This window comes from Ambystoma mexicanum, chromosome 7p, assembly GCF_040938575.1.
Source record: "Ambystoma mexicanum isolate Mex_15411 chromosome 7p, UKY_AmexF1_1, whole genome shotgun sequence".
In the NCBI taxonomy this organism is placed as follows: Eukaryota; Metazoa; Chordata; class Amphibia; order Caudata; family Ambystomatidae; genus Ambystoma; species Ambystoma mexicanum.
This window is the reverse complement of record NC_090939.1, coordinates 21,449,623-21,476,956: the sequence shown is the minus strand read 5'-3', so window position 1 is coordinate 21,476,956 and position 27,334 is coordinate 21,449,623. Positions and strand designations below refer to the sequence as shown.

At 47.3% G+C, this 27,334-nt stretch overlaps 1 protein-coding gene across 1 annotated transcript in view; it reads right to left on the bottom strand.

The window, feature by feature from the left end:
* Positions 1-27,334, bottom strand: part of TRAPPC10 (trafficking protein particle complex subunit 10) — a 1,566,314-nt gene that overhangs the window by 204,737 nt on the left and 1,334,243 nt on the right. Inside the window, exon 20 of the mRNA XM_069635677.1 lies at positions 8,026-8,196. Within this exon, the coding sequence (XP_069491778.1) occupies positions 8,026-8,196 (171 nt within the window). The remainder of the gene's footprint in view (positions 1-8,025; positions 8,197-27,334) is intronic.

The window sequence follows — 27,334 nt, the reverse complement described above, 5'->3', positions numbered from 1 at the left end:
AGGTTACATTGCCATGAAGCATCTGATGCCATACAGTCTCTCGATTAACCAAGGAGATAGAATGAGAAGTATTCAATTCTCTGCAAAATGAGAGCAGGACATACGAGCAGAACATGCTGGAGAGCTTCATCTTCACCCACTACCTTACAGACGCGACACCAGTTTATGTTTCCTCTGTTCGTATTTCTGATGTTTAATATTTAATGATGTGCATCCTGATGCGCATTGTCTCATTTCTAATTACTCTACTTGGATACTTACCCAAGTATCCTTCTATTTCCGAATAATAGAATTTCCAAATGGATACTATTTGACCATAGATTCTAGATCGTAGAATGGTTGCCTTATTATCGGCCCGATAATTTCCTCTCAACATTTTCTTTACTTTATCCGGATTATCTAACAGGGTAGAAATAGGAACCGCAAGACTTAATAATAGACCTTCTACCTCTGTTTTTAATTCCCAATGAAAGCATCAGAAATATCTGCTCCTACAATTGCATACAGCTTTTCTTTAGCAGTTAAACACTTCCTCCATAAGGCAGCTCATTTGCATAACACACATGACTTTAGCGACTGTATCCCAAATTCATATCCGATTACTTCCATAGGTACAATTTTTGGTAAAAAGAACACCCCTCTCCACACAATCTGTTCCACCACTCTTAAGTAATCCATGAAGTCACATAGCAGAAAATGCAAGACTATATAGCAATCTTGGCAATACCTTTAACCTGTAAAACTCTCTTCAAGGCGTCATGGAACGGTTTCCATACTTCCTTTCGACAAGTCACATTTGTCTTAGGGCTATCTCTGCTTTTACTTTCAAACAATTTTTAGCCATGGTTATACACCCGGTTCCTGTACAGGAGTAGCCTAAATACTGTAGGACATGTTGAGTTTTTAGTTTACCTTCACACAACCATGAGAATTTTGCTTGGCTCTTACTTCTTCCCAAGCAAACTGCCGCCTTAGTCGTGTTGATTTTCTATTTCAATTCTCCAACAAATTTCCCAAATGCATTTATCAGGCGCTGTAGTCCTATTTTAGTACTGTTGAGGAGGAGGACATAATCGACATAGGAAATCTAACACACACTAGTGCCACCGATCTTCGGGGTGAGCAATCGCTTCTCTTCCAAAGTACTTCCTACACCTGAGGCATACAAATTAAGAAGTGTAGGGGCTAACATACAAGTCTGCCTTAATCCATTAGAAATGACAAGATCTTTTGACATTAGGCCCTCAGAGCTCAGACGCACTCATTTTCGTACTTTATTAAAGAGCAATAATTATATCTAATAAACCTTGAGGCATACCCAAATCCATTAACCTTTGCCATAATGTAGGACGATCCACCATGTCAAAGGCCATGGTGAGGTCCATTAAGCAATACAAACGGCAACAGCATCTTTCAGCATAGCTTTCTTCTGTAGACTTCTGAGAACCAAACCACCGCATCCAGTTCCCATACCCTTCTTGATTCCTATCTGTTTCATATCCAAAATATGATTATCGTTCATCCATTCATGGATATGTGACAAAACAAGTGAGGCAAAGATCTTTGAATCTGCATCTGCTATAGCTATAGGCCTATAGCTGGTAGGACTTAGGCGGCTACTTTTATTAAATATAGGTATGACAAATGATAATTTCCATGAATATGGAATAGACTTGGTTTTAATTACATCAGCATAAAGCATATGTAGAACTCTTGCCCAAAATGGTACGTTGAATTTTATTCGAAAGATTATTCGTGCCTGGTGTCCTCGTATTCTTGGATCTCGCAATCAATCTGGAGACATTCTCTACTGTGTTTTCTTGCGTCCAATCAGATTTCACAGTACTTCGTTTACCATCCCACCTCTCCTTACCCATGTATAGATTTTCAAAATGGTCTATCCATACTAACTCCTCAATTGGACTGACGACCGTTTGTGTGGTCTCCAGACTGTTTATGAGATCCCAGAAATTCAACGAGTTATGTCCCCTTAGAGAGTTCAGCATATCTTCTCCATCCTGCTGGTACAACTTTCCTTTATGGAAGATCACCCAGTTCTTATATTGTTGCCCTACTTGTTTGACCTTAACTCTAATTTCACAGTCTTTGCCACCCTCTTTTCTGATCTCTTACTTTTTTCCGCATTGCCACCTTGCGATCATGCGCCATGATATCCGACATGTGGCTATGAAACTGATAGTTATTGAGATTTATGTTTTTCCTGTCATCATTTCCACATTTGTCTTCAAATACATGGAAAAATTGGTAACCGAGTATCTTTTTACTCTTTTTCCAACACAGATGAATCAATAATATATCATGGTGCTCATGATTTTTTTATTTTCTGCTGCCTCCATTTGATTCTATTACCTCTTGTATTAACAATGACACCCTCATCAAAGTAGGTTGGAATTTCCCTTGGCCATAAACAATCAAAATATGTTATAAGCATTGAGTGATCGCTAGTGGAGGAATCACTCAGTTGACATTTTTTCATGCATTTGCTCAAATAACATGATATAAAGATGTAATCAATTATTGATGAAGTGCCCCTAGATTTCCAAGTTGGCAAGTTATTAACCACCAATTCCAGACCCCCATGTTTCCGCAAATGTTAACCACAGTGATCCCTGCAATTTTCTATTACCATCTTTGTGTCCATAATCCCCTGAGTGAGATCTAAATTCTACCCCTTCCAATGGATCCACATTACACTGCATTTAAATCACTGGCTACAACAATTTGACCCCCTTGGTTCTCATATAGCCACTGGTCCATTATGTCCCCCAAAATAGCTAGATCAACCTCTGTTTTTCTGAGTGTTCGGCGGGATTCCAGTACACATTTATAATCATCGGGTGAATACCTTCAAGATCTTCTCCTACCAACGTGACTATCGGCATGGTGTTCGATATTTTCCATTCTCCCCCTTTCCTAATGTGTTTGACTTGAAGATAACCTAAAAATAGACCACCTTTGGGTGTACCTCTCTGGCCCCCAGTCGCATACAAACATATTACATCAAATCCATCCCACAATACATTCCCGCTAGCCCAAGTCTCCTGTAACAGGATAAAATCGAAACAGGAAAGTTCTTACATCAACTTCACATTCTTTAAGAGATTTGAACAACCACAGGAATTCCAATTAAGTAAGCTCAACGTCCCTGTAGAGCTAAAGGGGTTTACACAGCATTTTTAATTGTGATATTTAATCACGTAAGGACATGGCTAAACATCGCCAATCTTGCACATCAGTTGCCTTAAACTCTTCACCAGTCGGAGGCTCTGTATTAACAGATTCATCTCGATTTATACCCCCGCACCTGCAACATTGTCTCTTCTCCTCTCAACTTGGCAGCAGACTAAAACTTGTAATATCAAATCTCCTTTTCTGTAATGACACCACCTCTTTCAACAACAGAGTCCTAACCAGAGGAGAGGGTATCACGAGACGAACATAATCAAACCTCTTTTGGTGTATAAAATCCACCAATACAATATCCGCTGAGGAGATCAGTTTCCATTCCGGAATCTCAGCAAATAAAAACAGTATATATAGGATCTATTTAATGATTGTGGTACACCTTCCTCAAATAAATAATACAAGGCTGGGGGGAGACTCCGGGAATACAGGCTTTCCAAGGTTGTGATCTACATTCAGCTCACTACTGCTGTCATAATCCATATTATATTCTCCCTCCTGCCTCATCACGGCATGCTTTTTGTCAATTACCTGTTCCTTGATCTCTTTATTCATAGAACTTTTCTCCTCAAGTAGACTTGCCACTATCCGTTTTACTGTTTCTTCATCCAGATTTAAGTTCTTCTGGGTATTGTTCTTTATTTCTCTCGGGATGAATACATCCATACTTTTTTCATGACTACCATCCTCAGTGTTTGATTCTATTCCCACCTGTACACTTGTGGCATTAGTTATCTCAGTAGTTGCACCAATTTTTCAATCCAGCAACTTCGCGTTATGACCCAGCCCTGCATTGACCGAGTGCTCTAGATGCCTTCCTTGAGAAGGTCCTGATCCCTCTATTGGTGTCACTAACGGAAGACTATTTGACTCCTTATGCTGGGCTCCATTTCCTAGCATCATATCTGATGGCCAATTCTTACAAGGAGCAGAGATTGGTGTGACTGTTCTGGAGAGGGCAGCTGGGTTCTTACAAATGTCCAAAATGTCATTAATACCGTATTCAATAGACTTCAATTGCATTTCCAACCTACCAGAGTCTTTTATGTTTTTCAAGACACCCGAGAGGAGGTTTTCTCCATCCTGATATTCACTTTGAGTGGCCTGATCTAATAGTTTTCTTAGCCCTAGAACTACAACTGTCATTGCTACACCCTCAGAAGGGAGTTTGTGCATCACCTCCTCCTGGCAGTCCAGTCAGGAACTTTCTCGATTTATTCAGATTCTTTTGGTCTAGAGCCTTTCTTTGTTTAAGTTTATTTTTTTGATAATCAACATCTTGATCTAATATCAGGATTTCGGGGTCTCTTATTTCTTCATTAGCTTGCTCCACAGTTCTTCCTCACTTAACTTGACCACCTTTAGAGCACAGCTTTGTCTCGGATTCCGTTATCACAATGACGTCTTCAGCATCAACAGAAATACCTTTTTCTATCCCCCATTTATTCCTTCTCTTAACTGCGGGTCACAATGAATTTGTGAATCCATTGGCTTTTTTATCAGTAAACCAAACAATAGTTCACTCAATTTATCAGGCAACAGCCCAACCACTTTTAGAACCTCATTCAGCACTTGTTTGTTTGCAGAGCTCTTTTATGATCACCCCATTATATAGCCCCAATTATGTGGAAAGCTCCACCATATTGGAGTTCTCATTATGGATATCTTCAATTTCCTCATTACGCGTAGATAGCCCCAGCAGCGTAATCTCGCCATTTAGGAAAATTGCAGGCGTATCTATAAATGAGCTGTTTAACTTTCGCCCTTTGTGTGAATTACCTCGGGCCTTTGTGAAGTTTGGGATTTAGTTCAATACCCCCTCCCTCTTTTGGACGGTCCTCCACAAATAACGATCGAGAGGAATCCGCAGTTACATTCTGTGCAGAATTCTTATTGTCATTTTGAGAACATTTGAGCATATCTAGTTGCATTCAAGTAATTCTTCCTCATTATCACAAGGGATCGGTAACGGTGTGGCAGCAGCTCTCTGCAAACTTGCTCTACGCGTGTTTAGAGCTGCAAACATCAGGTACACCGTCCTTTTTAGACGCCACAATTTCTTTCCTCATCCTCTTATCTAAAACACGGACAACACTTTTAGATGACCAGTTCACCCTTAATATGGTAGGTTTTCCACAAAACAAGATCAACCGTGCTGTGAATAAGCAGCAATATTTGCGCAGTAATTTAATTTATGTGGAATGTGTAGTAAACTTCACTAAGAAGGTGAACACCTTTATAGCAGCCCGGCTACCTAAACAGAGTGACCTCACCTTTGTTCTCTCACACGGACAATCGAGCTTTATCACAGTTACAGATAATTTGAAATCCTGCTCCCCGCTCCGACGTAACAGGCACGTCGGTGCACTTCCGCAGTGTGCGCCCGCAAGTGCGTGCGCACGCCAACTTTATAGGAAGTCACATGGGTTGAGGAGCGGAGCCTAAAAATAAGGAGAATAGAGTATTATGGCACTATATAAACGTTTTAGCTTAGTCTCTTAATAGCATTGTGGTGGCATATCGTACCACAATGAAATAATCCTTCTAATCAACAGCATTCCATAAAGCGGGTCCAGCAGACTAGCCAGCAGGCACTTCGGTGCACTTCGCAGTGCACGCGCACACCAACTTCATAGGAAGTCACGTGGGTTGCGGGGCGAAGCCACTAATATAATCCTGGAAATCAACAGCAGTCCATCCAGCGTCTTCAGCAGAGTAGCCAGCAAACAGGCACTTCCCCAGCGCGCAGTTCACCTGGTTTCTCATAGCCGTTTTGTCAGACCTGCAGGGTTCCCCCCGAAGACCCTGACGCCTCATCGGGTGCTTGTGGGTGGGGCTGGTTCACGGGTAGCCTAGCATCCAGCTGATGAAGTAGGGACTGAAGAGTATATAATACCTGCAACGATAACAGACTGTGGATTGAGCAAAGGTTCTGTTGGCTGTAAAGGGGCAGCCAGGGCTGCCAACATCTGCTCCGGTAACTACTGTAACCTTGGTTCCACAGGTGCTTCCCGTGGTGAATGTTGGTCTCACTCAGATGACTGGGTTGAGTACCCCTGTTCAAATTCTGAATCAATATGGGGGTCCAGTTTCTGGTCTGGAAGAATTGATGAGACAGGAGACAGGAGACAGGGCTGGACCTTTGGACGCTATAGGGTGATCAGTGTCTCCCTCAGGTGCCCGAGGTGAAGATGGTTCCCCACTTTCTGCTACTATGGCCTGGTCTTCCACGATATTAGGCGAGTGCAGGATTCTGACCGGCAGTCTAAGAACTATTGTGCCTTGTTGTACAGGTGCAGAGACCTCTATTGCTTATTGCTCCTTTCTATCTGGTATAGATGTGTCTCCTTACTTGTAATTGTGCTTTCGTTTTTCACGTTTGCCAGATTTTTGATATTTTCTGCGTACCTGTAGATGAGGATGCTGCGATTTCCTTTCTCAGTCCCCCCCCCCACCCACGATTGACGGCGCAGACAGGAAAGGGGTTGGTGAATTTTTATGTACCGTCAATGCTACCGTCAACATTGTTTGGCCTTCCGTGGACGGGACTGTCTTCGTCGACGGGGGAATAGCCGACTGGGTCTTTGTAGGCACGGTTGTCGTCAACTGGTGTGTGGATGATATTGTTGTCAGTGAAGATTCTGTTTACCAGTCTGCAAGGTCCACGACGCTTGCTTGGTAGTCGTCGACGAGGCGGACGACGATGGTGATGATTGTGCCGTGCACGAACGTAGCGCCGTTGACGGTGGCTTTCGGACTGCGGGAATTGTTGCGCTCATTGATGGAGCACTTACAGCGCATGCTGTTGTAGATTTCGTCCTCGGTTGGACTTTTCAGTTTTTCCTTCTTTTTTCCTCTTGAAGGTAGCAGGAGAGGAAGAAGACATTCTGTCCTCTGACCTGGCCCATTTATAGGTTTTTAGCCCGTCTGATCTGTCCCCCACCACACTTTTATAGGATTCTGCCTCTGAAGGGGGGTATCTGCCCTCATTCAACTAAAGGGCTAGTCTCCCTTTTCTGTCCTTGAGGGTTTTAGTGCTAAAGGTGGCGCACATTTCACAATCCTCCTGGATATGATTAAGGTAGAGACCATATATGCAGTCAAAATGCTTGTCTGCCTCATTCACATTCTTAATTCCATATGACTAGCATTCCTTGAAAGGAGCTTTCTATTTTGCTTCCATATTATGAAAGTAAAAAGCACTTATCTGTAAAGATGTGTTTATAAAGTTGTGAAGAAGTATTTCCAAGTTTTGAAAACATGTTGGTCTCTGGCCTTTTTTCTCCAGGAGAGAAAGCCTCGAGGACTCCTCAGCACGAAGTGTGGTTAGAATATGAAGCTGGCCTCCTGGGTGGGGCTTCTCACTCAACGTCCCCATTGGCTGAGGCAGAATACACCCAAAAGGACATGGGTGGGCTACTAAAGTGAGCTTAAAAGCTCTATTATAAGCTATAATAAAATGTTAGAGGATTCCCAGCCTGTCGGCGGGAATATTCAAAGCATGTGCATCCGTGAAAGATCTAATGCTGGAGAAATAGAGGCAAAGTTGCTTGGAGAGGATATGGGTTAGGGGTGCTGGGGAGAGAGAACATGACAAGCGACAGATCGACCTATCTTAAAAGTAGTTCCTTTAAAAGTAGTTCCTTTAAATTAGCATGCAGAGACAATCAGAATGATGTATGTGCACAGCCCTTTTGGTCAGCATCTTGGTCTCTCACCTGTACCAGAGTGGAATTTCCAGGGTGTAGAAAAGCGCTCCAATGCCCTCATAAGCAAGAATGTCAGAGGGAGGACATGGATTCATACTAGAATAATACTTACAAAGAAATGCTCCACTTGGAAGTCATAATTGTACGGCTCTACAGAGACGCTTCGCTCATCTGCAAACACAGGACAGAAGCCAACAGTAAAATGGCACGGGAGCGAAGGTGGGAGTTCTTCTGTCCATAAGAGCTCCCACAGGAAGAACACTGACTGCTGACTGTGAATGTGCTGCAAGAAAACAAAGGTAGAAGGGCATTCAGACAGATAAGACGGGGGGAATAGAAAGCCATAAAAAAAACATTTTTAAAAAAAAAATCGAAGCTCGCTGGACAGAGTGTACATGTCAAGAGAACACAAAGCAGGTAAACGGAAGAGCAGGTGTGCCCGTCTTCCAGATTCTGGGAACATGGACCAGAATCAACTGAAAAATCTATTTGTAACAATCAATTAAATCTAAATTGAATACTTAATACAAAAATAGAAAATGTATTTTCAATAATGATGAACACAAATTAGTAGTACATACAAGACAATGAAATAATGAAAATCTATAACAAACCATTGTACATCTCACACATCATACCTTAATATACCACATCTACACACACTCTAATACAAACAGAAAACTGCGTTAAACACTCCACACACAATTCACAAAACATACAATTAAATCATGAATGTAAAAACATGTAGCCAATAAAAGAGAGTGGAGGAATTCTTGCTCACATCTTCTGGCTACTTCCAACGCACCAACAGGTTTCAACGTAATTAATTAATTATGCAAGTCTTCATGAGGGAAATAGAAACTCAAATCACTCACGCCCATCTAACTCAGTAATGCCTGGCACAACTGCCCAAAATTCCAAAGAAGGATGGGGCATGTAGAACACCCTGCCAAAAGAAACAATCAGCAGATCGACTGCTGGCAGTTAACTCCACCAAACAGTGATTCCCAGTGATTTCCCACTCAATCTATGAAAGTCATCTTTGGATACAGAACCCCAGGCCCTGCTGGGAGATTTTTGGAGAAGTTAGATAACTTTCTAACCATAGCACTCCTTTGTGTGGGAGATTGGAATATCTGGCTGGATAGTGTCATACAATCTGACTCCAAAGAGTTATTCGAGTTGATGAGGAACCATGGGCTATCACTTCTGACTACTGCCTTGTCGCATGTCAAAGGGCATTGCTTGGGACTTGGCGTTGGCCAGAGGGAGTTGCGTAGTATTCAAGGAGACTCTCCCCATCTATTGGTCCGATCACGTTGCCCAACTGTTTGACTTAGTCATTCACAGAAAAGGGAAGGGTGAATGATGGACCACCTGTCCTTACCCGTGAAGCCAAAGGCCTAGCTATGATACCAGGTGATGAAGTGCGGGAGAGGATGGCCAGTATCGACAACACGTTGCCGAGTGAGCAATATTTTAGCATGGGACCTTCAAAACTGGATGCCATGTGTTCTAAATATGCTCCATTAAGACACAAGAGGATCGGGGTCTCTAAACCCTAGTTCACTCAGAATTTGGTCCCACTCCGGAAGCAGGTGCAGCAAACAGATAAGTTGTAGAGAAAAGGTAGGCGATAGGACGACGCCGTAAAGGCCAAGATGGCGTTGAAGAATTACAAGCTAGCCATCTTTGAGGCCAAAAGGGACATGAAGAGATGGGCAGGGCTAGTAAACAGCCAAGAGAAGTTTTCTCTATGGTTTCCAAATTCTGCAAGCTAAACTGCATTGCAGCGTCTCTTGACTCATCACAGGCATAAGCCAATGTTTTTCACTTATTTTTTAAAGAAAAGATAGAGCAATACAGAAGAGCATTGTGGCAACTTCGGGGGGAGGATGGGCCATCAGATCCTCAACCAAACGTTTTAGTATCGGTAGGCCACTGGATTTGATTGGCTACATGTTTTTACATTCATGATTCGCTGGCGTTTTGAGTTCCAATCAGTGACAAAGGATCTAATACATTCCCTCCTGTCGAACCTCAAGCCAACTAATAACCTTGCGTTTGCTTTGCCCGCTTGTACTGCTAGGCGGTTAGCCCGAAACATTGCTCCCTTTTTGACCACTTTTGTAAATAAATCTCTGGCACAGAGGCTGGTCCCTGACGTACTAAAAAATGCCACAGTGACACCACTTCTAAAAAATATCCTATTTGAATCCGGCTGTTTAAAAAAAAAAATAATAAACTACCGGCCTGTTGCTGGTATATCGTGACCTGCCAAAGTTTTGCACAAAATGGTTACTTCCCAACTCCAAACCTTTGTGGAGAAGGTGTTGTTGGACAGGTTCCAATCAGGAATCCATCCAAAGTATGGAACCGAGACAAATCTGCTGGCAGTGCATGACGACTTGCTGGAGGTCGTGGATGGGGTGGGCTAACACTCTTTCTGATGTTGGACCCATCCACGGCCTTAGATACTGTCGATCATGTTAGACCGTCTAAGAAGGGTTGGAAAGGTTACTGAACAGGCCTCCAAATGGTTTGGGTCTTTCCTGGCAAATTTTCAGGGGCTACATTTCCGAGCCTATTGCATTGAGATGCATAGTTTCACAGGGATTTTCTTTGTACCCCCTACTATTCAACTTGTATGTGTGACTGGTCTTAAATATTGCGACGAGTCACGGGCTAAGTTACCATTCATACACCGATGACACTCACATTTATATTAAGATGGATATGGAGGACGCTTTTACCAACGTTAACCAATGTCTAGAATACATTAATAAATGGATAGCCAATAAGCAGCTACAGTTCAATGCAGCGAAAAAACCAGATTATTTTGTTTGGACCCAGGCAGCGGGTTCTGATCGCTAAGGAATCCCTCCCCCCAAGTATTCTCGGCGAGGAGTTACAATATGCTAAAAAAAAAAATTAAGAACTGCGTGGGGTAGGAGAATTTGGGAAGTGAAGCACAGCTGGGGGCTAAGGTCCAGGCAGTTTACTATTCACTGCAGATGCTCCAGAGTGTGTTACCATTCATACCTGTGGAGGATCGTGCAGCTGTAGTGGGGGCCATGACAACCATTTAGACTATTGTAACAGTCTGTTGTTGGGCATCCCGGCCAAACAATTGTATAGGCCCAAAATGCTGCGGTCAGACTGGTAGGCCGGCTTGGGAGAGGGATCGCATCTCCCCACTGGCTGGCGTTGGAAGATCGGATCAAATTTAAAGTTGCTTGTCTGCTTTTCAAGTGTCTAAATGGTCTGGCCCCCAAGTACCTACACTGTAAAATGTGTCGTTACAACCAGTCAAGGCTGTTGCGTTCAGGGGACCAGTTGTTGAGCGTTTTGCACAAAGTGTGTGTTTCCAGAGATGAATGGAGGCTTGCGATTTTCGGGCCTAGACTTGAATGAGTTACCGTTGGAGATTAGGAGTGTAAGACATTGCTTCAGTTCCGGCAGGCGCTTAAAACCTTTCTGTTTAAATAGGATTTGGTCAGTTTATGGGGGGTCTAAGAAGATAGGTTGGCCAATCCTATTTTACTCAGTGGTCTGTTATCTTCTGCGCCTTTATACAAGTCTGTCCGGAGCACGGTATAAATATACAAAATCAATACTTGGCGAAACTGCCTGAGGTTCCCAAGATAGCAAGTGCATATAAAACAAACTGCCAAAAGGCCAGCAGATCGGCCGTAGGTCATTATTGAGAGTGAAGCTGAACACAGATGGTGAGAAAAGCCACCCGTAGGAACGTCTACAAATGGCTCTACGGATCGGAATACCGTCCAAAAGAAAGATCAAAGTGGATACTATTCAGGGGGAATAATGAGGAAGTTGGGAGGCACTACTAGAGATTCGCAATATATATTCAATAGAAATTTGTGCTAGTGGCGCAAATATGTAGCTAGTTAGTCTAGAGAAGTTAAAAAAAAACTTCAGGTGCAGCTGGGCAGATCGTAGGCCACTCGGGATCCAAGATACAAGGAACAGAAAAACACACCCTGGACGTTGCAGACCAGAAAACTCACTAGTGCTCCTGCACAGACACCATTAATCTCTCCTAGACTCTTTTTGTAATTTTAGTGCCCCGTTTGAACGAGACTAGGTTCTGGTTCATCCAACTAGGCACCACCCACCATGCAGGAGGGGGGCACCCCACAGTTTCATTTGGAGCTGTGGTGCCCCCCCCCCTCCTGCCCTTCCAACTATGATATTCTGATTGATATACCTATTCTATCTCAATTGAACATGATTGTATATATTCTTGATATATTTCTGTACCTCCCGCTGTTGTGCACATTGCCATCTTATGTGCTAATAGCGACCACTGAGGTGACGACACAAATACATCTGACTTTCCTCATGACCTTTACTGCTTCCCTACTGCAGCGGTCTATATCAGCACTAGTTGCATTTCCGCTGTGTCTTTTCTAACACTGCGGATCGCACTACTTTATGCCCACTTCAATATAGTGCCCGCAGCGCGATTGCGCATGCGCGGTGTGGCGTCCCTGACGACCAGCGTTATCATTGTTCAGTCGAGTGCGACCCGTCTTGGTGACGGCCGACTCGACACGTCCTTCGCTTCGCGGATGACAGGTAGAAAATGTTTGAACTAGGAGATCCCGCTATACACACCGGGCTCGGAATGGTACTTCACACTGCCATCCGATTTACATACGGTGTCATAGTTTCAAACTGCGCGTGTTTTTATGCACCACACACTAGCATACGGTCATCCAATGGCGAAACAATGTCCTGATTGTTCAAGAGAAAGTGTACACCCTATTATAACATTAATCCAGGCTTACTCACTACTGTGGGGGGCTTTTAACGAATGTCCCAAATGGACTCCTCACCTGCTCTAACTGCGTGTTTCCCTCCTTTCTTGCAGATGCCTGCAAGGGAGACTTAATCCTGCCACCATTCCTCTGCGGTCTGGCCGCTTGACCAGTCCACATTCATGAGTCCTACGCTTTGGAAAATTTAGGTTAGTGACTTTACTAGCTTTTCCTTCTTCGAACTACCCTCCTAATACAATCACTGATTAGTGCAATTTGATTACTCTTAGGACTCACCAAGAAAGTCTGTACTTGAATACAGTATAAAAGATGAGCACATCCAGCCCTGAAGATGGATTAGTTTAATCCGAAACGCGTTGGCACCAGACAAGACCTAGGAGTGCTTACTGATGTTCAAACTTTAAAAGTTATTTACAATGGTGTAATTGTGATATAACTCTGCAAATTATGCTTTTTGTGTTTTTCTGAGCAGCTTTTCAGCTCAAAAATTGTACACTGTTGTATTGAATCATTGTTTTATGATATTTTCTCTGTGTTATACAACACACTGTGCTGCTAACAGTGTGATCTCAAATAACTTTGTTATATAAATACTTGTGTTTTTACATGTTCAACCCGTCCAGAGTTAGTGTGGTTGTTTTTTCCTCTCTATACTCCAGCAGGCAGACAGAAATATTAATATATGGTTACATTGTAATGGTTACAGAGTTATAAAGTACTCATGAGCCTTTGTTGAGTGCTCGCTACTAAACCACAATATTATTGCCTCAACCTCTAGGGATGACTGACTGGTCATGGTTCTAGGGTCTACCCCTCTGACGTGTAAAACTTTACATGGGATTTTTTCCTGTTAGGAGTGCAACACTGGGTTTCTGGTTGGCAACGTCCAGAGTGTGTTTTACTATTCAGGGGGGCCATGACACAGGTCCTCCAAGAGCCCATTTCCACAGAGATTGAGCCTGGGTTGAGCAGATCAGAGATCTGGTGCAACCGTGCTTCAGGATGGAGAGCATCCTGGTGCTATTGTCCGTGAACACCTGGGCCGATTTCCCCTTCTGATGTGGCAGGAAAGATTTCAAGGCCCAGAAGATAGCCGTGAGCTCCATAACATTGATGTAGAGCCATTTTTCTTGTGCTGCCCAGAGGTCTCTGGCATGCAAAATGGTGGTGTCGGTTCCCCAACCTTCCACTGATGCATATGTTGTTACAGTCGCTTGATGAGATGGGACTGTGAAGGGTGCTGCGCCAGTTAGATAGGAAGCATTGCTCCACTAGAGCAGTGTATCGTGAAAGTGACTGGTGAGGGACCATGTCTCATCACAATGGACGTAGGTGAGGGGCATCAGAAAATACCTCCTGGTCAACTGGCTGAGGATCTTTTGCAGCATGACCATTTGAAAGGATTGTGAACAGAGGAATTTGTTCAGAAATCACAGGTCAAGGATGCTTCTCTAGCCGTCAGACTTCATTTGTACCAGAAAGTATCATGTACATACACCTTGATTCCACTGCGAGTGCTGCACAGGTTCTGTTGCTCCTTTGGAGACGGCCTACGGGTAAGCAAGGTTATTCACAACCCCAGTTGGACAAGTAACAGAATAAGTTACCAAAATAACAATCAATCCTGATGGAACAGTTGAGTAGCCAGGAGGACCCATTCAACTAGTGCAGGCAAAGTACTGAAGTTAAGAGCAAACGTAGCAATGCAAAGTAGGGACTTAGTCCAGTACCAGCAACAGAAGGAGCACCTACTCCTCCTGGGGTACTTAAGGAGGTGCCTGGACAGTGCTAAGGTAAGCAGGACTTTACCTCCAATTGGGAGGGAGAGAGGCGAATTAAGAGATATAGTGGATCTCATGCACCCAAACTCCTAGCAAGTTACAAACGGCCACAGGTGACAGTAAATCGCTGGGGAAAATGAGGCTCACTGATGTAGTCACCGAGCAGGGTCGTCTATTCGCGGGTTCGAAGAGGTTTACCACTGCCCGTCTTTAGGTTCCTCTGGAGACCTCCGACTGTTCTGCTACAAAGGAGAAATCTTCACGGATGATCTTCTATTGACGCTGGGTTTCCCCAGGTCTCTGCGGCACTCCCTACAACATCCTACTAATATTCTTTTTCAGATCTCTTCGGCTAAAGTGCTCTACTGGGTTTCTGGGTCCAGCTTCTCTCCTAATATCCGGAAAATTAGATGAGGTAACGCTAGCCCTCCATTAAGGGAACTCCACCATATTTAAATTTGGAGGTGGCTGTTAAATAGCGGCCAGCAAGTTTTGCAGAATCTGCCCAGCAACATTCACGCCCCTGGAAGAATGTGGATTACGTGCAGCTCACCACTCCCAGCACACACACAAAGGAGAGCCTTCAGCAGGCTTCTTCTTGCAAGAAGAATGGGAGGCCCCACCCCCTGCCCCCCTAAACCTGGAAAGAAAAGACTGTCGACAAAGGACAGGCTATCCTGAAGAGGACTTAAAACATGAAGGAGAGCCAGATTGCATGCGCCCACTCGCATCATGGCTACTTGCACCACCATCGCAATTCTAGGAAGGCTCCCTCCACTTGGCTGCATGTCCCCCGCATTCCCCAAGGGCCCTCTGCATCCCCTTCCCAGCCCCACTCATTTTCCCCCCGCCCCCTTCCCCTTTCCTAGCCACATTCCCCGACCTATTGTGTACTGTTCTGAGGTTCCGTTCTTCACGAATGTGGGATAATCTTGCATTGCCTGCATGCATCCCTGCTGTGCCTATTGTTTTTCTTCTAGGTTCCCTGGTTGATTGTTCTGTTTTTTGGCTTTTTGTTATCCATGGTTCTTGCCCGACTTCCTGCTGTGCCTATTGTTTTTCCTCTAGGTCCCCGGTTCGATTGTTCAGTTTCTTGGCTTTTCTTATTATCCACTGTTTTTCCTCACATTGTTCTGCCTGCATCCCTGCTGTGTCCATTCTTTCTTCTAGGTTCCGCTGGCAACTGACTTGCCTATATAATGCATCTGATTTTCTGTCATTGTTCTGTCCTCTGTGTGCCGCGCCTCCTTCTGTGTCCCGCCCGCCCCAGTGTTCCCCAAGCCTGCCTGCTTCCTGCCCCCCCCACTTTATACTTCGCCTGCCCCTCACTCCCCCCTCTGCACCCTCTATGGAGCTCTCTGTCTCTCTTGTCTTTTCTAACTGCTTTGCTAACGACTATACTATCCTTCTCACCAAGACTGGCAGGAAGCAGTTCAAAAGGGATATCCCGGTCTCCAACCCACTATAGCCGATACCTACACCAGTGCTTCCTCCAGACAGACACTTATTGACATCCTCTGTTCCCTCTCTAGGCCTATGGACCCCCCCCCCAACCCCCTGGTTTCTGTTTGCTCTCCTTTTTCCTCTTTCCCATTAATGGTGGCACCCAATGGCAGGGCCCTCTGGCTCCCTTCCATTCCTCCAAGACCATCATTAATGTTTACCTAAATGGCACCGTCTTGGTTCAAGGCCCTCAGGCCGACCACCTCCTTTTTGATAGATGCTTCCTGCGCCTTATCAACTTCCTTTCTTCTCCTGCTGTGCCTTCTCGCCCCTCTCCTGCTCCTCTGCCACCCCTACGGCTGTCTTTGATGCTTCTCCGGCCACCCCGTTGCCTTTTTCCTCCGCCACCCCTTTGAAACCCACCTCCTCTTCCTTGGCTACCTTGCCCTCTCCTCCTTCCTCCTCCTACTCCTCCTCCTCCGCGCATCCTCGGGCACCTACAATACTTCTGCAGGGCGTACCTCTGACCTGTGCCCCTCCATGGAGGTCTTTCAAAGGGGGCAACCTGCTCCACATTGCTACTCTCAACACTCGCTCAGTGGTCAAACTCTCCTCTAACATCGCCAGTCTCCTTGAAGAACATGATCTAGATGTACTCGGTCTGATCGAGGCGTGGTTCACGACCAGCTCTGTCACAAGCTTTGACCCTCTCCTTCCTGATGGCTACAAGATCCTCTCCGCGCCCAGTACAAACCGTCCCAGTGGGGGTGTAGCCCTGATCCTCCCGGAGTGGATCTGTGCTATCATTCCTACGCAGGACTACTCTTTCTTAGAGAGCCTGCAGACATGGCATTCAATCTCTCCCGGCCTTTCTCTCACTGTGGCCACTTTATATCGGCCGCATGGTCAGGTAGCCTTCAACCTCTGTGACTCCCTCTCTGATCTTCCCTCTGGTCCGACTCACTCTGCAGGGCATACCTTGGATGTTCTGATCTCCTCTGACCTCCCCCTCTCTAACCCTCTAACCACACCTCTCTCCTGGAGTGATCACTTTCTCCTTTCCTCCCATCTCTCTCTACCCATCAGGCCAAACCGAATCAGCACTGCCAACTACCTTCTCGGTCATCCGTCCCATGAAGTGTGTGTCAGTTGAGGCTTTTCGCCGCTACTTTCTCTACTCCTTCTGCACCTTGGGCTGACTCACATTCTGACACAGCCCTTTCTAACCTCCATCTTACCATCACCGACACTCTTGATGTACTTGCCCCTGTCATGAGGATCCGTTTGAAGCCCAAATCCAAGTGCAACTCTTGGTACGACTCTGACCTCGTCACCCTCAAACGCAAGTGCAGGGTGGCTGAGAGGAAGTGTAGGGATTCAGGTGCACCCTCAAACTGGCCCGCCGCCTGCTCCAAAGGCATTACAGACTCTGTCCTCGCCAAGAAGAGAGCACACACCCAAGCCCGCGTCTCTGCGGCATCTAACAACTCTGCCGAACTCTTCAGAATTTGCAAGGAGCTGGCCAACCCTGCTGCATTCTCTACCTCTCCTCTTCCCTCCAAGGCCCTCTGTATGGCCTTGGCTTCTCATTTCATTACTAAAACTCAGGACATCCTGTCCACCCTCCTTCCTCCTCCTCCTCCTCAACTCCTGGCCTGCCTGTGGCCTCCTCTCCTCCTCGCTTCTCTTCCTTTCCCTGGTTCACCCACGACAATGTTTCTAGACAAGTCCGATCTATGAAAGGCTCGTCAAAACAGGTTCTTCCCTGTTCTTCCAAAATCAAGGACCACATTGACAACCTTACTCCAGCCCTGGCCGATTTCTGCAAACACTTTTGCCAATGGAACCTACCCCTCGCCCCTTAAGCACTCCCTTGTGCACCCCCTCCTTAATAAGCCCTCTGTTGATCCTTCCTCTCCAGCTAACTATCGCCTGATCTCCTTCACTCCTTTTCCTGGGCAAACTCCTGGAAAAGCTGGCCATCCCCCAGCTTAATCTTCACACTGAATCTGTTGGTTGTCCCCATGACCACCAGTCTGGCTTTAGAGCAGCCAGAGGCACGGAAACTGCTCTCCTGAACATCTGTGAAGACCTGCTTTCTAACCTTAATTCTAACCTTCCTTCTGTCCTCATTCTCCTCGATCTTTCTTCTGCTTTTGATACGGTCACCATGCCATCCTGCTCAGTCGCTTCCATGATACCCTGGGTATCACTGATCAGGCACTGGCCTGGCTGATCTCCTTCCTCACTGATCAACCCACACAGGTACAGTTGGGGTCCATCCTCGGTTCTAGCTCTCTCTCTCTACCTGTGGTGTACTGCAGGGGTCTAACATTTCTCACTGGCTGTTCAACCAATACCTGGCACCTCTTGCCCACAGCATCGCTGCGCTCTGCTCCAACTTTCAGTGTTATGCGGATGACACCCAGCTCTCTTTCAGGCTCCCCTTGGCCGCCTCTATTCCGGCTCTTATTCCAGACTGTTTGTCCGCAAGAGTGATGTGCCGCCAAATATCTCTGCCTTAATGCAGTAAGATGGATCTTCCTCATCGGAACACCAAGCTCCCTCCTTTCCTCCCTTTCTCTGGCCGCCCACTCTGGGCCCTCTTCCTACTCCTACCTCTGAGGCCAAGAACCTTGGGGTCATCTTCGACACCACCCTCTCACATCTCTTTTTTTTTTTTTGATCAAAGACTTTATTGATTTGAATATAGGAAAACAACTTAACAGTGCATGCATCTTTCTGTGTATCAGGGCTGGGAGCAAGGGAGCAATCGTACAATCAACATTTCCAGGAGGGGGTAAGGAAAGGAGAGAGAAGCAGGTAAAAAACTAAAAACAACAAAAGATGAAAGAAAAGAGAAAAAAAACCCTGGTAACTGGGACTGCCGTCTAGTGGTCCGTCAGACTTTGCCAAAACAGGAGTTACTCGTGGCACGATCAGTACGTTCCTGGCTCGCATCGTTCGGCATCATGCGACCCTGTCCATTCTTAGCGTCTGCCGTGTCACACCTGACTTCTAGCTGGCGTCTTCCCAGCGGCTCCATATTTTGTTCGCTTTTTGCGGGCAGCCCCTCGCAGTATACACCCGATGTTCCATTTCAGAGCAGATGTCTACATCCACGACCCATTGGTCGTAGTCCGGAGTGCGTTCTGCGCCCCACAGTTGTGCTACATTCCGCCTGAGCACAGCCGTTGCAGTGGAGCAGAGTGTCTTTTCATACCGGGACAGATCGGCTTCATTGGAGATCCCCAGAAGGAGATGTTTTGGGCATCTTTCTATTGTCTTGGCTATAACGCTGGATAGTTTGTCACAGCATTTCTGCCAGAGTTGTTGGATATTATTGCATTCCCATAGGATATTAAGAATGTGCCTTCCTCACGCTTGCAGCGTAGGCAACGTGCGTCTGTCGTCTTCCCCCAGCGGAAGAGGGCCACTCTTGGGTAGTAGACGCGGTGCAGGATCTTTAGTTGAACCAGTCTGAGTCTTGAAGAAATGGTTACCTCGCGTGGGTACATTAGGGCCTCCACCCAGTCTTCCGGCTGGAGCGATCCCACGTCCCGTTCCCATTTGGTCTTCAGGCTGGTCAGTTCTGGTGTCACAAAGGATGTAATCACATTGTACATGGTGGAGGTGACCTTCCGTTTCACCTGGTCCGATACCATATTGCGCTCAAGGGGGGAGCTTTCCGGTATGTTTCGTATATTCTGTTGGTGGGTGCTCCACGCATGTTGCAATTGCGTGTAGTGGTATCTTTCTGTGGCTGGGAGGGAAAATTCCTCTTGCAATGTTTCAAATGGTACAAGTTTGTCCTCCCGCAGCACAGCCCCAACGGTGGTGATTCCTCGTTGGACCCATTCGGGCCATCTAGGTAACTTTTGCATTTCAGGAAGATGGCAATTGTTCCACATGGGTTGGGCCAGTGTCAGTTTCCCATCCCATCCTAGGTGTCGGTGTACCTCTTTCCATATTCTCACAATGTGTGTCGCCATATCTGGTTTCGGTGGGCGACCCAGGCTTCCGTAGAGATGTTCTAATGGTGCTGTTGTGTTGTGGGGGTTAATTGCTTTGATGTGCGGAAGTGTCCCATCCCCATGCAACATGTCATTGACCACCGTCAGCTGGCCGGCCCAGTAGTATGATTGCAGCCTGGGCAGTCCAATCCCTCCTTCCCATATGGACCTCTGGAGCGTGGAGAGAGCGATCCGCGGGTGCGCCCCTCCCCATAGCAGCTTTCGGAGGACGCAGTCGAGCTTATGGAATTCTTGCTGCAGGATATATAGAGGGGCGTTTTGCAGGATGTACAAGAATTTGGGGAGGGCAATCATTTTGAATAGTGCAGCTCTACCCAACAATGTCAATGGCAAAGAGATCCAGATGCGGGTATCTTCTGCAAATCTTGTTACGAGTGGGGCAAAGTTCAGGGATGTATAGTCTGCAAGTTGCTGCGTGATGCGTATCCCAAGATATTTGAACTGCTCCGTTTCGATCTGGTAGGGGCCGTTCATTAGACTGGTTGCAGGCACACCCCCTATGGGGAATAGGATGGATTTGGCCCAGTTCACTCGTAGGCCGCTGAATGCCCCATATTGCTCCAGTATGCTCGTGACTCTGGAGCAGGAATTGCCTGGGTCCTTCAGGTAGATGAGCAAGTCATCAGCATAGAGCGATACTCTGTCCTCCCAGGTTGCTGACCAGCGAAAGCCTTCCCAGGTAGGTGTGTTTCTCAGGAGAATTGCCAGGGGTTCTATTGCGATCGCAAAGATCATGGCTGACAGTGGGCAGCCCTGCCTCGTGCCTCTCCCCAGCCCAAAGGGATCTGATTGCCATCCATTGATCCTGGTTCTGGCGGTTGCACAGTTGTATAGTAGGCGTACCCAGCTCATAAAGTTCTCGCCGAAACCCATACGGTGCATTATGTCCCAGATAGCCTCCCATCTTACTGAGTCGAAGGCCTTTTCGAACTCAATTGCAAGTAAGGCTAGGAGGCCTTGTATGCTGTCGGCTCTTTCCAGGGCTGAATATAGTCTGTAAAGGTTCATGCGTGTTGATCTCTGTAGCATGAAGCCACACTGGTCTGGGTGTATCAGAGAGGGGATGACCTGTTGGAGGCGGTCTGCTAGTATTTAGGCCAGTATCTTTGTTTCGCTGTTGATAAGTGAAATAGGCCTGTATGAACTGCAGGTTTCGGGGGGTTTGTCCGGTTTGGGTATCGCTATTATCGTTGCTTCACGTAGGTCAGGTGAGAGAATGCCCTTTTCACGTGCATACTAGTACATCCGTAACATGTGTGGGACGATCACATTGGTCCCCACATTCCGCCATAGCTCGATCGGGAAGCCATTGGGACCTGGGGATTTACCGGTTTGGAGGCTGGATATGGCACTTAGGATCTCATCCTCCATGATGTCTCTCTCCAGTAGTTCCTGCTGCGCCGCATTTAAGGTAGGGATGACTATTTCCTCCATGATCGAGGCATCCATTCGGGTCCTGGGTGCCCCATAGAGTTCTGCGTAATACTCTGCAAAGCCTTGTGTTATGTCCTGGTCTGTTACGCGAATGTTTTGCTCACCTGTCTCCAGCCGCCAGACATGGCTACGCCCCTGCTCTTTCCTTTCCAGCATCTTCCCAGCTTTGTCTCCCGTTTCATAGATTCTCGCTCGCATCGCAGTATGTGCATGCCTTGCATTATCCATTGCTGTATTTTGGAGCTTCTTTTGTGCTCGAAGCAGGGTGCGATTTGTGTCCGGTGTGTCTTCGCTTATGTGCTTTTCCTCTGCCTGCTTCACTTGCTGTTCTGCTTCAAGTATTTTGCTAAGATGCTTTCTTTTTTTGGCAGTCATCCATGATATTAGCTCGCCCCTTAGCACTGACTTGTAGGCCTCCCACAGTGTCTCAGGGTTTGAAGCAGACTGTGTATTAAGCTCAAAGTATGTGTTTGTTTATTCACTAGCTCGGGTCCCCCAAGTAGTAGTTATTTAGTCGCCAGCTCGGCGGGGGACGTTGTGATTTTCAGTTCAAGTGGAGAGTGGTCAGATATGCCCCTAGGAAGCAGGTCTATTTCCTGTACCTTGTGTAAGTCAGAGGCCGGGACGAAAAAATAGTCCAGCCTAGATAGGGAGGCATGTGCCCCTGAATAGAAAGAGTATTCCCTAGTGTCTGGGTGGAGTTCTCTCCATGTGTCGCATAGACCCAGTGCATTGGTGAATGTGGCGAGTCGGGTAGTTGCGTTGGGGTTCCTGTTGCGTAAGTGTGAGCGGTCTAAAGTTACGTTCATGACTTCGTTGAAGTCTCCACCCAGAACCATCAGGTTGGAAGTGTCGTTTGTGATCAGCGGGGCAATATCTGTGAGCAGTGGGTCTAGTAGGGTTGGTGGTGCGTAGATGGCTAACAGTGCGATGGATTGATCCTATAGCGTGCCCGTCACATATACGTATCTGCCGCCAGTGTCCAGGCACACTGTGGTAAGTTGGAAAGGGAGGTTTTTGTGTACCAGGACCATGACTCCCCTTGATCCCATTGTAAAGCCTGAGTGGAGTGTCAGCTTGTAGTTTGTGCGTTTGAACAGGGTGCATTCCGTGCCCGCAAGATGGGTTTCAGTTAGAAGCACTATGTCTGGTGCCCGTCTATTAAGGAATTGCCTAACCAGGCGCCGCTTGATTGCATTGCCGAGGCCATTGACATTCCACGTCATGAGCCGGAGTGTTCTGAGGGTGTTAGCGGTGTTATGTGATGCCATGTCTGCTTATGGAAGTGGATATGTGTGCTGCTGATGACGACGCATCGCATCTCGCGAGCTTGTGCCCATAAGTTATGATCGTACTGATTGGCCCTGATATGTTTCGTGTCCGACGTGTCCCGTATGTAATTAAACTTAACAAACCCGCTACCCCCCACCCCATACTCCTCCCAACTAGAAGCATCAGTCGCCCGAACCTAGAAAACCATGGGCGTCAACTGGTCACCTTACATGCAATAAACTCAACTTGTGTACGTATGTTAGTCCCTGGCGGTGTGCGATCAGGGGTTAGCACCACTGGGACTACTCTCTGATGTGTCTCTTGTGGGGGGGGCCCCTCTAACGTGTGGCTGCGAGTCGTCCCCGCGGCCGCAATTTAGGAAGTGTATTGATTCGTGTCAGCAGGTACGGTTTGTGGATTGTGTTAGGGTAGTGCACTGTGTACTCACTGGCATACTGCTGGGCGTCGCCAGGAGTGGTGTCAGGGGTCATCCATCGCTGTCCTCTGGTAGGTCTCGTTCCGGGGGCAATCAGGGTGCATGCTGTTGGTCGGGGGGTGGTTTGTTGTTTCTTCCCCTGCTGGCTCGGGGAGTTGACCAGTCCCCCTCTATATGTTGTTCCGCCCAGTGCCATGCTTCCTTCCGATCACTGAAATGGATTGATGTGCCTTTGTGGTAAATTTTCAGCTGTGCCGGGAAAAGTAGGCCATATTTGACCCCCAATGTTTGCAGGTGCTTTTTAAGTTGGTGAAAAGACTGCCTCGCTTTCTGCACCTCTCTCGTGTAGTCCGGAAAGAAGGCGATCCTTGAGCCGTTAAAGGTGATCGGGCCTTTGGTCCGTGCCAGTTGCAGTAGGGCGTCTCGGTCCCTGTAATTTAAGAATCTCGCAATTACTGTGCGTGGTGGCGCCCCTGGTGTCGGTCTACCTGTGGGTACTCTATGTGCTCGTTCTATAGAGAAAAACTTGGAGAAGGAGCTCAGGTCACAAGTCTGTTAGCCATTGTTCAAGGAAGAGCTCCATGCAGGCGCCTTCAGCTTTCTCAGGTATGCCAATTATACGCACATTATTGCGTCTTGAGCGGCCCTCACCGTCTTCAACTCGGGCTTCCAGCAGTTTGAGTTTCGATGTGACGCTTCTGAGCTGGTGTTGCATGTCACGTACTCCATCTTCTGTGGTCAAGATGCGCTGTTCGACTTCGCCAGTACGCGCCGTCAGCTTTTGGAGATCATGTCGGAGGAGGGACACGTCCAGGCTTATCCCGTCCATTTTCTGCTCCATTGACGTGCGGGAATCCGCTATGGCGGCCATGATGTCCCTCAGAGAGATTGCGTTGTCCGGTTGCCCTTCTTCCAGGGTGACCGGATGGTAGTCGGGGACCTGTGTCGAAGGGATTGTATATTGTTCCATTCTGCTCTGTGTCGGGAGTTTCTTAGTTTTATCTTTCCCCATTCTCTCCGATGCGTCCCAAGGCCACTGCAGTAGTTTAGTGAGGTGCGTTGTGGCACGCTTGATTAGATCGCACAATTGCGCCAGGGTACAGATGATCTCAGGCGGTGTTTGGCAGCTTCACGGGGCGGTCACTCGGTGTCGGTGTTCCATGTATTGCAATTTGTGACCCTGTGGAGGGCAGGCAAGTTCTTTGTTATGTGGGCTGCGGGGCTGCTTATATTTTCCAAAGGCTAGGGTAGCACGCTTTGCGGGCAACCCAGGGTTGTTTTGCCTGGCTAACCCGGGCAGTTTTATGCTGATCTCTTCTCCCCCTCTTTGCTTCTATTGATGGGCTGTTGGTGTGGGCAACGTTCGGACTGGGGCATGTCCCCGCGCCTGCTCAGTTTCGTTGGTTGAGAGACTGATTCTACCGCCTGCAGCACTGACAAGGTAGCGGCGCATGAAACGGTCATTTATAGTTAGTAGGCACCCGCTCCGCGTTACGGGCGCAGCGTGCGCTGGGCTCGGGGGAAGTACGATCCGGTAGTGCCGCTGTGAACATATTATGGCTGGAGCCACAGTCCGCTCCGTTGCTACACTGCTTCTACCCCAGGTACGCACTGTATTCTCCCGGGTTCCGGACGGGAGCCGCTGGTCTCTCCGGGCGTTCGCAGTCCACAGGGCTAGTTGGCTTGGTGTACGCCGGGTGTGACGCACTTGCTGATTCTTACTCTTCTTCCTCGTCGCCTGCTAGTGCAATGAAGGCGCGACTCCTCGTCTTCCAGCGGCGGCATCTCCAGCGGTATACTGTGGTGAGTCTCCCTCGTCCGCGCAGCGGGCTGTGCTGGCTCGTGGTCTCCGACGGCGGACACTGGCTGTCGATACGCGCCGCCCCGCGCTTAACAATGCGTGCGGAGGGGCGGAAAGTCAAATTGCAGTCAGGTGCGAGTCACCGGTTTCAGCGCCGTCCTCTCGTACCCCGCGAGGGGTGGTTGCAGCTCACTGTATGGCCCGGCCAGGGCCCAGGAGATACGCGGCGGCCATTTTGGTTGCAGCAGCCGTTTCAAAACGTGGCCTCAGACCAGAGTCGATGTTTCTCCTCCTCACGTATGCGTTTTGTCCCCCAAATTCACCAGGATGTAGGGCAGATTATCCGCATTCCGTACGTTTGCTTATTCTTGGTCCATCTTGTCGAAATCAGGCTGGATGTTTCAGGATTATGTGGCGGCTCGCGGAGCGGTGCAGATTCACATCTGCATCGTCTCGTAGCTGGCCATGCCCCCCCCACCCTCTCACATCTTTGACGTCTCTAAGAAGTCAAACTATCAGCTGCACCTCCTCAGAGGTTTTCTGCCTTTCCTCACTTTCCCCCATGAGCTCATTGTCTCTAGGGCTCTGGTCCTCTACTGCAATAGCCTCTTTCTAAATCTTCCTGCCTCTACTCTCCGTCCTCTACAACGTATCCAGAACAGACTTGTCCTTGGCCTGAAGCCCAGGGATCGTATCTCTCCAACACTGAAATCTTTTCACTGGCTTCCATTGGTGGCAAGGATCAAGTTCAAGACCCTCTGCATCATCCACAAGGCTTTCTGGGGCCTGAGACGGTACTACCTCCAACGCTCTCTTCCTAAACATCTCCATTCTCGAGCTCTCCGCTCATCCACCTCCAACTCTATGAGGGTGAGTCTTTTTCCAAGCCGCAAGTTGGGGGCAGATCTCTTTCTTTGGCTGGGGCCCCCCGCTGGAACAGCCCCCCTGCCTCTCTCAAACTTGATCAGAACCACCTCCGGTTCCGGAAGCAACTCAAGAACTTGCTCTACGCTTCCACTTTCTCTCTTCCTCTTCCATGCTGATGACCCGTCTGGTCCACACACTGGTCACCCTCTGAACTTGGGCCCAGGTCCACGCATGTCCAGTTGCACTTGTGGACTTTATCTGTAACCCCTACAGTCACCCCGCTCCGCGCTTAAGAGCCACCCGTTGGCTGCACTTTCCTACTTGTGCGTAGTCTGTGGTCAACCCTATAAGACTGCAACCGTGCCTTTTATTGCTCGCTCAATGCGTACAACATTCTTCTGTATGCTTGTAAGCTGTATGAAGAGCAGTAATCTCTGGCAGAACTAGAGAAAGGCTGTTTCGAATGAAAGTACTGAAAGGGTCTACATAGTTGGAGTGCGGAAGAATAAGGTAGTGTCCGTAATCATTTTGATGGATTGAAGCGTATGGTCCACATTTTTGTCAAAAAGGTCTCCCATCAAAATGGTATGTTGACAACCATTGCCTGCAGATCTGACCTGAAATGAGTGGCCTTCAACCAGCCTTGGCGTCTCAGACCAGCGTGGTTGCCGTTGGTGAAATGGACTGCCCCTGAAATGGCACGGTCAGAGGCATATTTGCCTGCTGTGAGCAGCGAAGATTTCAGGATGGGACCGATCTTTAACGACAGTTCAGAGTCAGCTGGATGGCGAGTGAATTTGCGGCCTTGATTGCGATAGCCTCTGTGGAATGACACTCTTGCAAAGCCATCAAGTGGTCTACCTTGCCGGGAGGGATAGCACATGGCATGGAAGGATTCCCCAACCTTTTCCTTAATGCAACCGAGACCACAGAATTGCGATTAGAGGAGTAAAAATCCAGGAGGAGTAAAATAAATTTAAAAAAAAAAGAATTGAGGTACTGAAATCTAAACCAGCAATTGATTAGGAATCTAAAGATCCCAAAAGTGTGCCTAAGGCTGGAGTGCAAAGAAAAGGTACAGGGGACGAGGGTACATAGGCCAGATCTGACAGTTTTCCACAGATTGTTATTCTGGGAACTAAGGGTGAAGGAGACTAACAAGGAGGGGTCATTTTGTGGGCTATAAACCTTTATTCTGTAACTCAGGAGACTCCTCTCGTCCTACTTCTAAGGCACTTGCCCAGCCTCAACCTAGGAAAACTTTAGGGAGATGTCGGAATGTCCGACAAGAATAGATGTTCTCTGTCCTCCTTCAGAAACCAACTAATCTAACCCTACAATATAAACATATGTTATTAACTAAAGTGAAGTGCGAGTTTCCTTCACCAGGAGAATGCTTCAGTCTTTTAGTAGAAGTAACTCTTTCAATGTCCCATCACAAGGGACCAGGGGAATGACTCCCTTCTCCTGGCCCTTCTATAAACGTTCTCCACAGGGGTCTGTAAGCACTCATGTAGAAAAGTTGGATTAGTTTCCAACTCCTTCCAGAAG